This window comes from Cricetulus griseus, chromosome 3, assembly GCF_003668045.3.
Source record: "Cricetulus griseus strain 17A/GY chromosome 3, alternate assembly CriGri-PICRH-1.0, whole genome shotgun sequence".
In the NCBI taxonomy this organism is placed as follows: domain Eukaryota; kingdom Metazoa; phylum Chordata; class Mammalia; order Rodentia; family Cricetidae; genus Cricetulus; species Cricetulus griseus.
Genome location: NC_048596.1, coordinates 84,107,049 through 84,122,351, shown reverse-complemented (window position 1 = coordinate 84,122,351; position 15,303 = coordinate 84,107,049). Strand labels below are relative to the sequence as shown.

Here is a 15,303-nt window from a genome sequence, read left to right as displayed (position 1 = left end):
ACATAAACCATTACAGAGATATAAAATTTTAATTTTTGTATTTTAGAGCAACTGATTATTTTATCACCTTTACTTGTTCAGTGAGGTTTTCTTTTTCCCCTGGCTTGGGTCTCTAGGAACAGAGTGATACATGTTGTTAAATAGCTGACAAATAGGAGTAGAAGGACAGTTGCCTCAGCACAGTGCTTGTTCTATTGTGTGACCCTGCTGCTGCATCTCCCTGGCCCCCAGTACTGGAGCTGTGGCTGGAGACTAACACAAGCATGCTACTGGCCTCACTAGTTCCAGGCTATGAACCCAGATCACTAGCCCACCCTCGGCCTGGCAACTCTCCCAGGTCCACTAACTTCTCCATTTCCAGCATCCAAGTCTCACATATTCTGGGCTCTCCTCAAGATGCCCTCTTCCTCTGCCCTTTCTTTCAGTTTCCTACAAAGATAGGTGAAAACAAGAGAAATTTGGTCTTTCCAAACCAAACTTCCAGCCACTCTGACCATTCATTTTGCCTTGCATCAGATACGTGGGTAGTCATGGCCGCTGCTCCTGTCGAAGGCCCTCTACTCACGTGCTTGGAGTCCTGGTCTCTCTCTTCAAAGACATTCTGCATGCTGTTGACCACCTTTATCTCTTAAGTCAGGTTTGGTCTCTCTACTGGATCACTCCCACTAGAGGACAGACTCCATCTCCTTCCCACCCTGGGAACCAATCCCAACCTTTAACCGATGCTGTATTAACTTTTCTTTCACAGCCAGGCTGTTCTCAGAGTCTTGTTCCTCCCTTCCTGTTTGTCTCCTCTCATTTCCTTCACAACCTGTGTTGATTGTGCTATAGCCTTCGCCATCCCAGTGCAACCATCCTGTCAGGCGACCACTGTCTGGGCCAGTGCAGTGTTGTTTTGGCACTCTGATACAATTCACACCCTCTTCTTCAAGTCTTTGGAATCCTCTGTCTGTCCCTCCTCAAGTCTGAATGTGACAGTGCCTGGGCCTGTCCTTGGCCTTGTTAACTTTCCTGCTTTCCTTCATTCCTTGAGTAACATAGGATGTCCTCCATCAGCATATATGCTCTATAGACTGGAACTAGAAGTGCAGGCATTTGTGAACCACTAAAGTGGGTTCTGGAAATTGAACCCTAATCTTCTTCAAGACCAGCAAGTACTCTTAACTTCTGAGTTATCTCTCTAGCTCCAGGGTAGCTGTTTAGCTTCAGTGCTTTCTACAGGAATATTTGATCTTTCAGTGCTGAACTGGGGCTTCTGTAGAGTGGAGGTTAGCCTGGACTGACAACGGAGACCTTGTCTTGTAGACCCAGTGTCAAATTAATTACTTTGTCATTAAAGTTCACCATTGTAACCAAAGTTGCCCAGAACTGAACACTGAAGAGGACTTGGAGAGGCCCTTGACTTTTTGCTTTGGTTTAGATATTATTTCTTAAAAAAAAAAAAAAAAAAGTTGGGTCAGGTGTGGTGGTACATGCTGTCTTTGTTCTATTACTGTGAAGAGACACCACAGCCAAGGCAATTCTTATAAAAGAAAGCATTTAATTGGGGTCTTGCTTACTGTTTCAGAGGCTTAGTCTAGTACCATCATGGCAGGGAGCATGGTGGCCCATATGGCAAGCATGGCTCGGGAGTAGTTGAGATCTACATTCTAATCGGCAGGCAGAGAGAATGAGACTTGAGCTTTTGAAACCTCAAAACCTACTCCCAGTGACATAGTTCCTTCAACAAGGCCATACCTACTCCAATAAAGCCACACCTCCTAATCTTTCTCAAACAGTGCTACTTCCTGATGACTAAGTTTTCAAATATATGAGCCTATAGGGGCCATTCTTATTCAGACTGCCATACATGCCTCTATTCTCAGCACTTGATAGGCAGAGGCAGAAGAACTACTAGAAGTTCAGGCCAAACTGAACTTCATAGCTAGGTCCATATTTGTTGAGACCCCCTTCTCGGACAGCATACCCTGTGCCTGGGAAGAGCAGTAAGTTGAGCCTCTTAACCTTACCTGCTTATTTTTGACTATGGCAGCTGCTCTGTAGTGGCAATTTTTCTTGTCTAAGCACTTGGGTCTAGCTGGATTGCATTTATTGTGGTGAAGGAATTGGCCATAACAACATAACCAGCCAGATTACTGACTTGGTGTATTGATCTTGAGCATATCAGGTTGTATTTTCAAGCTTTAACTATATAAACGAGGGTGATGTGTGTTTCTTGATTCCATAAAATGGAGTGCATTTCTTCATTTTCTTCTCTTATTTCTGTGTATGTTAACCTAGTCCTAACTGGTGACTTATTTATGTTTTTATATTTTCCTTTGATCAGATTGATAACAACAAAGACCGATTGGTGACTCTGGAAGAATTCTTGAGAGCTACAGAGAAGAAAGAGTTCTTGGAGCCAGACAGCTGGGAGGTAATAGGATGAGCTTCAGAGGGGCACGTGCTTCTAAAGACGCTGCACCCCTGTGTTCTGCCTTTAGCTGTCATTCCTCATTTTGTTTGTATGTGTAATCTTACAGTGTTAATGTTTTACATAATGTCACTAGAAAATAATAGTTTCTTGTCTCCTTGGAAAATTTCCTAGCAGTTTATCTTTATGATCACAGTGCATAAAATTAGAATTTTTTTAAAAAAGGATTTACTTATTTTTATTTTATATGTATATGTAAGTGCCTGCATGTATATATGTACACCATGTGCATGCCTGAGGAAGGGGAAGGGTGTGTGTGCAATCACCTGGAACTGGAATGAGAGACTATTGTGAGCTGCCATGTAAACCAAAAAAGTGCTTAGAACCAAACCTGGGTCCTTTTCAAAAGCAGCCAGTGCTCCTAACTGCTGAGTCATCTCTCTAGCCCTCAGATGAGAAATCTTTTTCAAAGTATACATTTGTTAAATATAAAATAACATCACTTAAAATTTTAAACATAAGTATATTTTAAGAATAAATTAAAGAACCCCCTGAACTGTGTCTACAGATCCATTTTTTTTGTTGTTGTTTGAGGCAGTATTTCATGTAGCCAAGGACAGCCTTAAACTGATCCTCCTGCCTCATCTCCCATGTGTTGTGATTACAGGAATGCACCACTATGTTTTTGTTTTCTAACACTGTGCCTCAAGCTTACACTTGAAGTAACCTTCCTGCCTCAGTCTCCTGAGTGCTGGGATTACAGGTATAAGCCCCTAGACCTGTCTTCCAAATATTTTATTGCTATTATGAAAGAAGCTGGGGCCTGGGAAGATGGCGTGGGGGATAAGAATACTTGCTATGCAAGTATGTGGACTATAGTTCAAATCCCCAAAATTCATACAAAAAGTCAAGCATGGTCACACCTGTATTCCTACTCCTATCGGGGGCAGGCAAAGATAGGAGAATTGCTGTGACTTGTTGTCTGCCAGACTAGCTCCAAGTTCAGTGAAAGAACCTGTCTTAAGAGGATAAAAGTGGAAGAGATAGTGTAGGACACCCATATCTTCTCTGATGTATGCATTGCGCCCTCCTCACACTGTCCATGTTGTCTGTCTACCTATCCATAGAAGGATAGGTAGGAACCAGTGATGCAAATCTGTTAGCCCAGATACTCTCCAGAGACAGAGGCAGGAATGTTGCTCTTAAATTCAAGGCCAGCCTGAGCTACAGAGTGAGTTCAGGGACAGCCTGGTCAAGTTAGTAAAACCTTGTCAAAATAGAAAGTGAAAAAAAAATGATGGGAAAAAAGGGAAACTGGGAGTCTAGCTCAGTGGCAGAACACCATACGGTCATGTACAAAGTCCTACCTATGTTCAATCCCCAGTAACACAAACACATAAAGAAGCACATAACCTGGGTGTGGCCATGCATGCCTATAACCTCAGCTCTTAGAACACTGGAGAACCAGTGTTCAATGTGTCATCTTCAGATACATAGCAAGTTTGAAGCCTTCCTGGACTATATGTGAGTCTGTCTCCAAAAACCAGAAAAGAAACAATTTTAAAAAGTATAAACAGGAGCTGGAGAGATGGCTTAGCAGTTAAGAACATTTGTTGCTCTTGTAGAGGACCTTGCCTGGGTTTTCAGCACACACAAGGTGACTTACAACACCCTCATCTGGCCTATATACAGGTACCAAGCAAACATGCACATGGAACACATAAATATACTCAGTCACACATGCACATACATATAAAATAAATGTTTAAAATATAATGAATAAATTAGTTAAAAGGAAATCACTAATATCAACACATTTCTCCCCTTCTTTCCCTCTCCCACTTCCCTCCTTCCCCCTCTTCCTTCTATCATTCCTTTCTGCTCACTCCACTCACTCACTCACTCATTCCTTCACCCACCCACCCACTCACCCATCCACCCTCCCACTCACCCATCCACTCACTCACTCATTCCTTCACCCACCCACTCACCTGCCCACCCACTCACTCACTCACCCATCCACCCTCCCACTCACCCACCCACTCACTCACTCATTCCTTCACCCACCCACCCACCCACCCACCCACCCACCCACCCACCCACCCACTCACTCACTCACTCACTCACTCACTCACTCACTGTGCAGTCCAGGCTATTCTGGAAGTCACATCACTAATCTGGACATGAATCCTTTTCATTTTGTTTGTTTTGTATTTTGAGAGGATCTCATTTTATGGACCAGACTGGACTGGAACTCACTATGTAGCTTGAGCTGATTTTGAACTGGAGGCCATTACAGGAATGAACCACCCTGCCTCATTAATATATTTTTTCTTATTTTGCCAAAAAGTATACTATATATGCTCTTTTGTACAATGATAACTATAATTTTAAATGTTTTATGATTTATTTATTGTTATGTTATGTGCACTGGTGTTTTGTATGTTTGTCTGTGTGAGAGTGTTGAATCCCTTGGGGCTGGAGTTCTAGACAGTTGTAAGCTGCCATGTGGATGATGGGAATTGAACCTGGGTCCTCTGCTTCTAACTGCTGATTCATCTCTCCAGCCCAGACAATTCTGGAATTTTAAAGTTGAAAATGGCATTCCTTTGTTTCTGGCACTGTTATTTACTTCCCTTTCTTTTTTAGACATTGGGGCAGCAACAGTTATTCACTGAGGAAGAACTAAAAGAATATGAAAGCATTATTGCTATGCAAGAAAATGAACTAAAGAAGAGGGCAGATGAACTGCAGAAGCAGAAGGAAGAATTGCAGCGCCAGCATGACCACCTTGAGGCTCAGAAACAGGAGTATCAGCAGGTAGACACTGAGGGGGTGTGGCCTGCACTGTCATGGGCTTCATGAGGCTCAGAAACCTGAGTATTAGCAAATGAGATGTGGCTTTCAGGGAATGTCAGGGCCACTTGACATGATGTGCGTTTGTAGACAAGCTACTCAGACAGGATTGCTTGAGCCTAGTCACCAAGTTGTATCACAGAGTGAAACCTGATTCAAATAAGTGAAAACAAACAAACTCAAGCTAGGGGCTGGAAGTTATAGCCCAGAGGTGGAGAATGTTCTTAGCATGTTTGTGTCCCTGGCCTTGGTCTCCAGTGCAACAACAACAAGAACCCCAAAGCAGATGTCAGATGCTTTGCTGAAAGCCTGTGGATTTTTTTGTTGTTTATTGTTTGTTTAATAGTTTATTTCATATTTTTGAAACAAGGTCTCATGTAGCCAGGGCTGGCCTAGAACTCCTGCTTCTTCTGCCTCTGCCTCCCTAGTGCTGAGATTATAGGAGAACTACAGAACACCAAGCTAAGTTTGTGTTTTTATGAGATACCATTAAGCTGTCATATTTTAAATTTTAGTGTATTTTAAAACTAGCTTTGTTACAAGTTCTGTTTTGGAATTATGGAATCAATGAGGACATGTCACACCAACTGAGCAGTGAAGGTGACTTTTATCTTTGTCAAGAGCAGGAGATATAAGGCGGCAGACTCACAAAGCAATCTCCCTATCCTTGGCTGCTGGAAGATTACAGATAAGAGTAAAAGAGATGAGGGGGATATAGGCTAACAAAGGTATAGATTTCCCAGAAATCAGGCACCGTCTTCTTCTGCTCCTGTTATCATTCCTTCCATGACACTTGCCAACTGTCCTGGCACTGGAAGGTGTGTCCTTTAGCAAACATGTCACCAAATAATGAAGTTAGAGACTGTTTGACATCACTCTGGCAGCCACCTAGGATCCAACCAGTTTTGCCAGTTCACCTGAGGCAAACTTCTGGCCAACATGTGCCTTGTCTTCAAGATAAACAAGATTAGGGTGGTGGTGGTGGTGGTAAACTAATCTGTGCCCCCTAGGCATTATTCAGGGTGACAAATTCTCTATATTAGTTACTTCCTCTGTTTTGGTGACAAAATAGCAGGCAAATTTAACTTACAAGAGGAGTTTGTTTTGGCTCACAGTCCGAGGGTACACTCCATCATAGCAAGAAAGCATGGCAGGCAGCAGTATGAGGCAGCTGGTCATAGTCAGGAAGCAAACACAGATGAATGTGGGTACTTCTCTTGCTTTCTCCTTTTTATGCAGTTCAAGACCCCAGTCCATGGAATGGTACTGCTCACACTAAGGATGTTTTTTTCCTCACATCAATTACTTCAGTTTAGAAACTCCCTCACAGACATGCCTAGAGTTATATCTTCTAGATAATTGTAGATCTTGTCAAGTTGGCAGTCAGTATTACCCATCACACCCACCGCTGTCTTATTTTCATCGCTCACTGGCAATTCCTGATGGGCAAAGCTTAGCTTGTAGCTTTGTAAGCTGAAGTTGAGCGTTATTAAAGGAGCCATTAAAAGACTAAAATCTCCCTATGTAGTCTTAGATGGGTTTCCCTATTGCCTGCTCAGAGACCTACCTGTTTATACTCCAATCTCTGCCATGTGTAACTTTAAGGCCATCAGCCCTTTCCCAATGAATGTCAGGTAGAAATATAAGGGTATTTAATAGGGAAAAGCCTTACTTACAGAGCGACCTAGCCAGCCGGTGCAGCAGCAGTCTATAAAGCAAGCCGAAAAGTGAAACTGAAAATGAAACCCAGCCACCTGAACCTCTCACCCTTACCAAATCATTTGTTTGTTTGCTTTAATTGAGGCAAGGTTTTGTGTAGTGGCCTCAAATTCTGCAGAGTGAAGATAACCTTGAACTCATGGTCTTCTGGCCTTTCCTCCCAGGTGCTGGGATTGCAGATGTGCACTACAAAACCTGGCTAAGAGGGCAGTCTCTTTCAGAGGAGTAACTGGATATGTATAAAAATAATGGCAGTCCTCACACAGACTGGAGGAAGAGATGGTGGGGACCACATGGAAGACAGGGCTTTTATCTTATTACCGATGACCAGCTGTGGACTCTGCCTCAGAGCCCATCTCACCTGCTGCCTTCTTCTGCTCTTGAACCTTAGTGTGACATTAGATAGTATTCATCCTTCCTCAGTGTCCAAGAGTATATATATAAACAAAACAGCCAAGCAAAACTTTGATATTTTTTTCTCTCACCAGGCTGTACAGCAGCTGGAACACAAGAAATTTCAGCAAGGGATTGCTCCATCAGGGCCAGCAGGAGAACTGGAGTTTAAGCCACGTATGTAATTTTCTTTTGTTTGTTTAGGGAAACAAACCATTATAAATTGATAACCATTTTCATTTTAAATATAGTCTATCTTCAGATGATTGAAATTCATGTTGTATTCTATGTATTTGAAGAAGTAGAGAAATCTACATTAAAGAAAATTTGAAAAGTTCTCCAAAATTTTCACTGGTGAACATTTTTCAAATGCCACATAATTACATGACCATCATTATGGTGCAGTGATTTATTTCAAAATTATTTGTAATTCTTTATGATCATTTATATTGATCTTACTGGAGAACATGTTTATAATTTGTAATCTATGATGAGCTGACCATACTTTCAAAAAGTAAAGTAATGTGTCTTTAAGTAAAAGAACATTCAGGATAAAGGAAGATATGTTTAAAATGTGAGCATACTTCTTTTGAACAGACACGTAAAGTCCTGACATCTGCCAGAACTTGGAAGAAAACTGTTAACTCAACATCTGTCTCATCTTTCAACATCCCTTCTTTTATCTTCACTCAATAAATACTTTAAAGCACATTTGGAATAAAGGAAGAGACCTTTTAAGTGAGAACACAATTTTTTTATTTAAGGATTGAAATCTATCAGAACCAGGACAAAAACAAATTCAGCCACTCCTCCCATTGCTCTTCATTTTTGTTAGTGGTTCAAGGGCCATATCCCATGGTGTGATGACATTGTCATTAGCTCAGTGAGAGAGTTCTTCCTGTAGCTTGAGGATAACCTGCTGTCACTCTGAGGATGGTTTTCTATCATGGGTGCTTATCTTCCTCTCTCAGAAAACCCCTCTTTGATACTCACAGTTATTCTGAAAGAGCCATTTCCCTCAGTGTGACTGGTGACTTTGGCTTGTTTTTAGTACCCCACCCTCTAGAAGGCTTTGGTTGAGTAGCATCTGCCCCCATATCAGAGCTTCTTTATTCATGTGCTTGCCTTCCGTTCCTCATGTGATAGAAAACCAATGACAATGATTTAGAGTAGACTGGAAGTCTCCTTTTTCTCTAAGGAAATCTAGAAGGAGTAATGTGGAACTCTCCACCTTTCTACTCTGCTGTTCGTAGTGCATGATTTTACCCTTAAATCACTTCACTCTCTCTGTCATGGCAGTGGGGAAGGATGGGAAAAAGAACTTTTGGAATTTTCCAGAAGAACTCACCAGTACTTGAATTTACATCTCCCATGTTTTTATTGTTCTCAGATGATCAGGGACATACCTGAATGGACTTTAGGATAAATGTCTTACTTGGCTGACAGCCTAGTCTGTGTCCTACCACTACAGGTCACATGGCACTACTCATTACCCTGCAAGCTGAATAACCCACAAGGGGAAGTGACCAGCCTCAACTTAGGACTCTCTTATAATGGAAAAGGCAATGTTTGGAAGACACTCTTTGGTCTTAAATCAACCCCAGTCAACTTTGTTCATCATCTACATTTCTATCTGCACTCTCCTGAGACAGAAAACACTCACCTTTCCAGCCCCAAGGAGAAACTCACCAATTATCACCACATATTAGCCCCAAGACCATAATATCACTTTGTTGTCCTCTCAGTTAGGTTAGGCCATGGCTCCTTGTGTTTTCTGCCCCAAGAACACCACATACAGGATTCCTGGGCACAGGGGAACTGCAGCAAGTTTAAAGGAAGGATGACTCATGGGCTGAAGGGGACAGCATTTGCTTGCCACGAACCATCCCCCAGAACTTCAAGAAGTTAAAAAGCAGAAGAAAGGAAAGAATCAGGAATGGGACAGTTGATCTTTAGCACTTAAAAGGTACTGTTTGGCAAGCACAGTGGCTGCTTTGCTGTAATGTGTGAATATCCCTTTGTTTGCCCATCAGGCAATCCCTGATTGACAGTTCTGAGAGTAGCTTCCTTGTCTCAGTGCCCTCAGAGGCCTTGGGTTCTGTCCTATAGGAGATTTTTATGTTCACGAATGTTCTGTGACATACCTGAATGGACTTTATAAAGGATGCCCTACTTGGCTGAGCATTAGCCCATGTCCTATTGCTACAGGCTTCAGGCTCAAGACTTGCTTTAGGCAACAGCTGTGGGCATCGCCAGGTTGGGTCATGTTTTGCTTGTTGTATTTTTGCCAAACAGTTTTGCAAGTCTTAGCAGGTTATCTTGGGTTTCTTTCCCTTCTTTTTTTAATCATTTTGATGAGCAGCTAGTGAGAGGTACATCTTTTGTTGTTGTTGTTATTATTATTATTATTATTATTATTATTATTATTTTGAGACAGACTCACAGGTTGGCTGGGAACTCTCTGTAGAGCCTTAGACTTATGGCAGTTCTCCTGCTTCAGCCTTCCAAGGGCTGGGATTGCAGGTGTAAGCCTGGATATTTGGTTAAGTTATGGTTTCAGCAAGGTTTAACAGGTTCTATTTATTTCTCCTGGGTGGGTTTCTGATGGTGTGGATTGAATGCAGAGCTGTCTGCATGCTAGGCAAGTGCTCTACCACCGAGCAACACCCTCGGCAGACAGGTTTGAAGAAAGGATCTCATCATTTGTCTGCTGGCCTCTGAGCTCTCTCCTCCCCTGGGGTCTTAGCCCATGATGCCTCCTGAGGCTCTGTCGGATGATAGGTTTGCATGGGATGACAACTGCCTTCACTGGGTCTTTCATGGGATGATTAAAATCACTGGGAAGAAAATTCTTTCTTTTAAAGATTTAACTATTTTTATTTTTTGGGTATAGATGTTTTGCCTGAATATTTGTCTGTGCATCATGTGTGTGTCTGTCGCCCAGGGAGATCAGAAAAGAACACTAGGTCCCCTAGGGTCGGAGTTAAAGATGGTTGTGAGCCACCATGTTGCTGCAGAGAATTAAACCTGGATCCTCTCAAAGGTCACTAAGTATTCTTAACGGCTGAGCCCTCCCTCCAAGGTGGAAAATTCTTAAGGGAGAGTCCTTGGAAAGACTGAGGAAGCTTCAGTTCCCAGAGCCTTTGCTTACTCCCAGTTCAATTGGGAGGACATCTGCAGTTGATTTTTTGAGTTCTTCTGGGCTCTGCATTTGGGCATTTCTCAGCCTATACCATTGTTGTCTTTTGTAACGTAGCCTGAGCCACATTTATGCTGTAGCTTTGCTGAATCCTTTCTCTTCAACCAAACCAATTCCTTTCCTCTTTTTGTGGTGGTGGGCCTTAAATCTACACATGGCCTTGTACCCACTGAGCATGTGCCCTTGGTGTGTGTGGTAGTGAATGCCCATCATCCTAGCATTAGGAAGGATGAAGCAGGGCAGGGGTGTAGTGGTGTGTGTGTGCCATGAGTTTGACCTACATGTCAAGACCTTGTCTCAAAAATTAGGCGATGAGATCTTCTGTAAGAGGGTTCTTCTCATTCTGTAGGTAGAAGAGGATTAAAGAGTATAGATAGTTCTCAGAATCTTTAGGAGGCTTTCAAATTTTTCCTGAAGAAATAGATCTAAAACCTAGGATGTAGTTCAGCATGCATAAACTGGGTATGGCGGCACATGCCTGTAATCCCAGCTCTTCAGATGTGTAGGCTACACGACCAGAATTTCAAGGTCATCCTCAGGGGGTTCAGGGGCAGCAACATGAGACCCTGTCTCAAAAAGGAAAGACAAAGAAACAGAGCTTCAAGGCACCTCATTACAAGAGTAGGCTGAGGATGAGCTGCAGATTTGGGGATAACCAACAGCCAGAAAGCTGCCTGCTGTGTCAGGAAAGCCGGACAAGTGCCAGTTCCAGAACCTCACCAGCTCTGCCAGGTGCTGTGGCTATAAAGGTGAAGGACTCACTTCCTGTTTCCATGCCCATATAACTCCAGACAAAGTCTCAGGTAAGTATGCCTGATTACCTAACTAAAAGATGAATATCCAGAGCCCTTGATGAACTGGAGGTTGGGAATGACAGTGTTTACTTTCTTACTTCCATGTTACAGGAATGTGTATTGAAAGACAGTGTTTAACCTTCCTACCTGTTATAGGGATTGGTATCATTGAGATACCCATCCACTCTGGTGCTTCAGAATTTTACACCAAGTTTCTGTGACTGTTTGTTTTTGAGACAGGACCTCACTGTAGCCTTGACAGACCTGGAACTTGCTATGTAGATCAGTCTGGCCTTAAATTTACAGAGATCTGCCTGCCTCTGCCTCTGCAAGCAAGTTTCTCTTAACCTTTCATTGATCAATGAGCCCTAATCTGTTTACAAGCAAACACACTGTTCTCTTCGTGAGTGCTTATTGGCAGACACAACAGAAGAGAAACTAATGGAGAAATGTTATTTGCAGTAAAGAGTTTTCTGGCCTTCTTCTGAAAACAGTTGCCCTCCTCAAGCAAAGGCTGTGTGAGGATATTCATATAGGATGCTGCTGTGGAGTAGCACAGTCCCCAGCATACTCACTTGCAGATGTGTATTATTGCCCAGCCTAGTAGCTTACATTTGTAATCCCAGCACTGGCTAGGCTGAGGCAGAAGAATAAGCTGCATAGAGAGTTCCACTGTGCTCAGTTAAAGGTCATACTAGAAGAAAGACTGGACCCATCCTGGCCATGCTTAGCTCAGGGGAGCATTTAGGGGCAGACAGGGCAGCTTAGAGGGTAAAGGTATTTGCCACCTAGTCCAGTGACCTCAGTTCGATCCCTGGAACCCACATGGTGTTGGAAGGAGAGAACTGACTCTTGTAGGGCCCTGTGACTTCCACACACACACTCCTGCCCAAACACCATAAAGAAATGTTTGTATGTTTTTGTTTTTTGTTTGAGACAGTGTCTCACCTTCTGTCCCTGGCTGGTAAGGAACCTGCTGTATAAGCCAGGCTGGCCTTAGACATCTGTCTGCCTGTTTCCTGAGTGATGGAGTTAAAAGTGTTCATCACCATGCCCAGCAATAAGTATAATTAAAACAAAACAACAGATATGACCACTTCTAAGCATGCTCAATTGGTATCATAGAAAGATAGTGGACAGTAAACTAGGGAGATGCCTCCATAGGTATGAGTGATGGTTGTGTAAGCATGAGGACCTGAGTTCAAATCCCAGGACTCATGTAAAAAGGATAGCATGTTTGCATGTGGCATGTCTGCATGTCTGTAACCTCAGCATTTGGGGATGAAGATAGGTGGATTCCAAGAGCTCACTTGTCAGCCAGTCTAGCTTCTGGTTTGGTAAGAGATCCTGTCTTCCTGGAATAAGGCAGAGAGCAATAAAGGAAGCCACCTAATGTCCTGCTCTGGCCTCCATATGTAGGCGCATTGACACAACTGTATGCATACACCAGATATTACCACATACACAAACCTACCAATAAAACAAACCAAACCCCTCAAAGGTGGAAGGGAAGAATTCTTCTAGACATGTTCAGTTTCTTTTTCCCAAACCGTTTAGCTGATACCAAAGAAAAGAATAGTTGCAGATGTGTTAATGTAGGAGCTTCCCTCTAAGGGCATGCACCTGACCAGGCTGCTAATGCTTCCTAATCATTGCAAACTCCTATACATGTTGCTTTCTTCCTTTTCTAAAATAACAGATGTTTACATTACTCTATAGTTTATATAATAGCTCCAACCAAACACTTGGTTTTTCTCTTCTGACTTTGCGTTCTTGTAGTATGTGTAACACAACAGAAGTTATCTTTTCCCACAGTCTTGCACTTTGATTGCCATATGTTCATTAGAAATTTAAATAGCTCAGCTCTCCAGTTTCAGCACGATGGTTCTCCTGTTTGATTACAGTCCTGTCTGACTGTGCTGGGGGCACTGCTCTTGTCCTTTCTTTCATGAGGAGTCCTTAGGCCAAGCAGGCTCTACATGATGCTTGGAGCCCCAGGTTGAGTTGTGAGGCTTGCAGTGCCTGGTTCTATTACTGAGAACTGATCTGGTAGCAGTGTATACTGTGACAGCCACAGCGCTGCATGCCAGCCATGGCTCGGGACAAGACCTGAGGTGGCTATTCTGTTACCCAGGTTGCATGATCTTCCTGTCAAGTCACCGAGAGGCAATGTGAATGCTACAGAAATGCGGGATAGCTTCTCTAGGGACTAGATAGAATGGTGTAAGTCTCAAGCTAGAGGAACTTGGCAAGGCATCTCATGGAGTTCTGGTAGCCTGGTTGGGGCTGTAAAAGAGGTGCTACCTAGAAATGAAGATTGAGTAAAAGGCAGTCTAGATTATGTTGTAGAATGAGAGGATACAGCTTCAAAAGCCATGATTCTAGAAGATGCATGAGAGTATGGGAAAGAATGATTCTAGAAAATACCAAAGTATCTTGAACTTTGCCTTCTGCTTCTTCTGGATGCTGTCCAACAGCCAGGCTGGGATGCTGTTTGGTCCAGCTATCTTTGGGATGTTGTGATGACTTTGAGCTGAGTTCTGCCTGTCCATACATACCCCTTCTCCTTCTTTTTGCTCATATCCATCCTTGGCAGAATTTTTGTCTTGTTTAACCACTTTTTTTCTGCTGCTTGGTTACTCTGAGCTCTGCAATGCCTTTGAGCTTTGGGAGCCATTTTGGACCTGCTTTTAGGCCTCCATGGCCCAAGTCGGCAGTTGCCTGAATGGACTGTCTAGGTTTTTTTTCTCTGAAATCTCAAACTAAATATAGTAATTTAGAAGCAGTACATGCCTTTGATCCCAGCACTTGGGACTTGGGAAGTGGAGGCAGGAGGATCAAGAGTTCAATATTAGTATGGACAATAAGAGACCTTTTCTCAAAACAAAACCAAAAACTAAACAAGAAAAAAAATGAGAGAAAGAAAAGAAACATTTATTGGCCAAGATGCTAGCTTATTGGTAGAAAAAAAAAAAACCCTGTGAGACACAGCTATACAAACACACACACACACACACACACACACACACACACACACACACACACACACACACGGTGTACATATTTGGCAAAAATTTGTGCACACTAGCATTATGTTTTGCAAATTGAATATATTTGTAAGACTGTAAGGCTAAATGCACACCTGTTTTTTCACATATAAAATACTTGTTAATAATAATGATTTTTAAATTAACTTAGTTAATTAAAGGGGCTATGAGGCATATCTATTATCTTTATAGTGAGATTTTGAGGATCCTATTTCTGGTGTGTACATAAAATTTTAATCCTTGTCTTCCAGCTATCCTGAACAATCAAGACACTGACAAGGAGTCAGAGTGAGAAAGTGAACTCCTTCATGTTCATGTAAGGTTCTCATCCCCAAGGATCTTCAAAAGAAGTCTATCTTCAACCTGAACTGCCTCAATGGAATGCTTGTAGACTAATGAGGCAAAGTCTCACAGCTCAGACCAACCTTGACCTCATAATCCATTTCCCCTCTGCTGTCTGAGTGCGGGAACAGTAGTCATATACCTCCACACCCAGCTGCAAGCTCAGTATTTTTTTTTTAAACTTGTTAGTACTTGTTGAGACTGAAGTCTAAAGTGTATTGAAAAGGACAGTTTGTATTGTCATTTCTGAGGGTGATATGATGGAACAACAACTGGGAAGTGTGGCATTTGAAGCTAGTCAGATCTTTCTTCTTTTTTTTTTTTTCTTTCTTTCTTTCTTTTCTTTTTTTTTTTTTTTTTTTTTTTTTTTGAGATGGGTCTCATGTTGGCTTTGGAATTTGCCATGTAGTCCAGGCTGGCACTGGGCTTTTGGGAACCCTCCATGTTCAGCTTTTCTATGTATTTTTAAAGCTTATTTCCTATTTAAGTAGTTAGCTAGGAATTCATAACCACTTCTCAGAGAACCATAGAACTGAGCCA

General features: G+C 42.4%; 1 protein-coding gene across 4 annotated transcripts in view; it reads left to right on the top strand.

Moving 5' to 3' along the window:
* Window positions 1-14,993, top strand: part of Nucb2 (nucleobindin 2) — a 41,612-nt gene extending 26,619 nt beyond the window's left edge. For 3 of the 4 annotated variants that reach the window (XM_027410151.2, XM_027410149.2, XM_035442264.1), the window contains 4 exons: window positions 2,327-2,416; window positions 5,063-5,233; window positions 7,477-7,558; window positions 14,673-14,993. In XM_027410151.2, coding sequence (XP_027265952.1) covers window positions 2,327-2,416; window positions 5,063-5,233; window positions 7,477-7,558; window positions 14,673-14,713 — 384 coding nt within the window. In that variant the 3' untranslated portion in view covers window positions 14,714-14,993. Of the gene's footprint in view, window positions 1-2,326; window positions 2,417-5,062; window positions 5,234-7,476; window positions 7,559-7,978; window positions 8,127-14,672 lie in introns of those variants that run through there. The other variant, XM_035442265.1, reaches the window with a different exon arrangement.
* The last annotated feature ends 310 nt before the right edge of the window (window positions 14,994-15,303 follow it).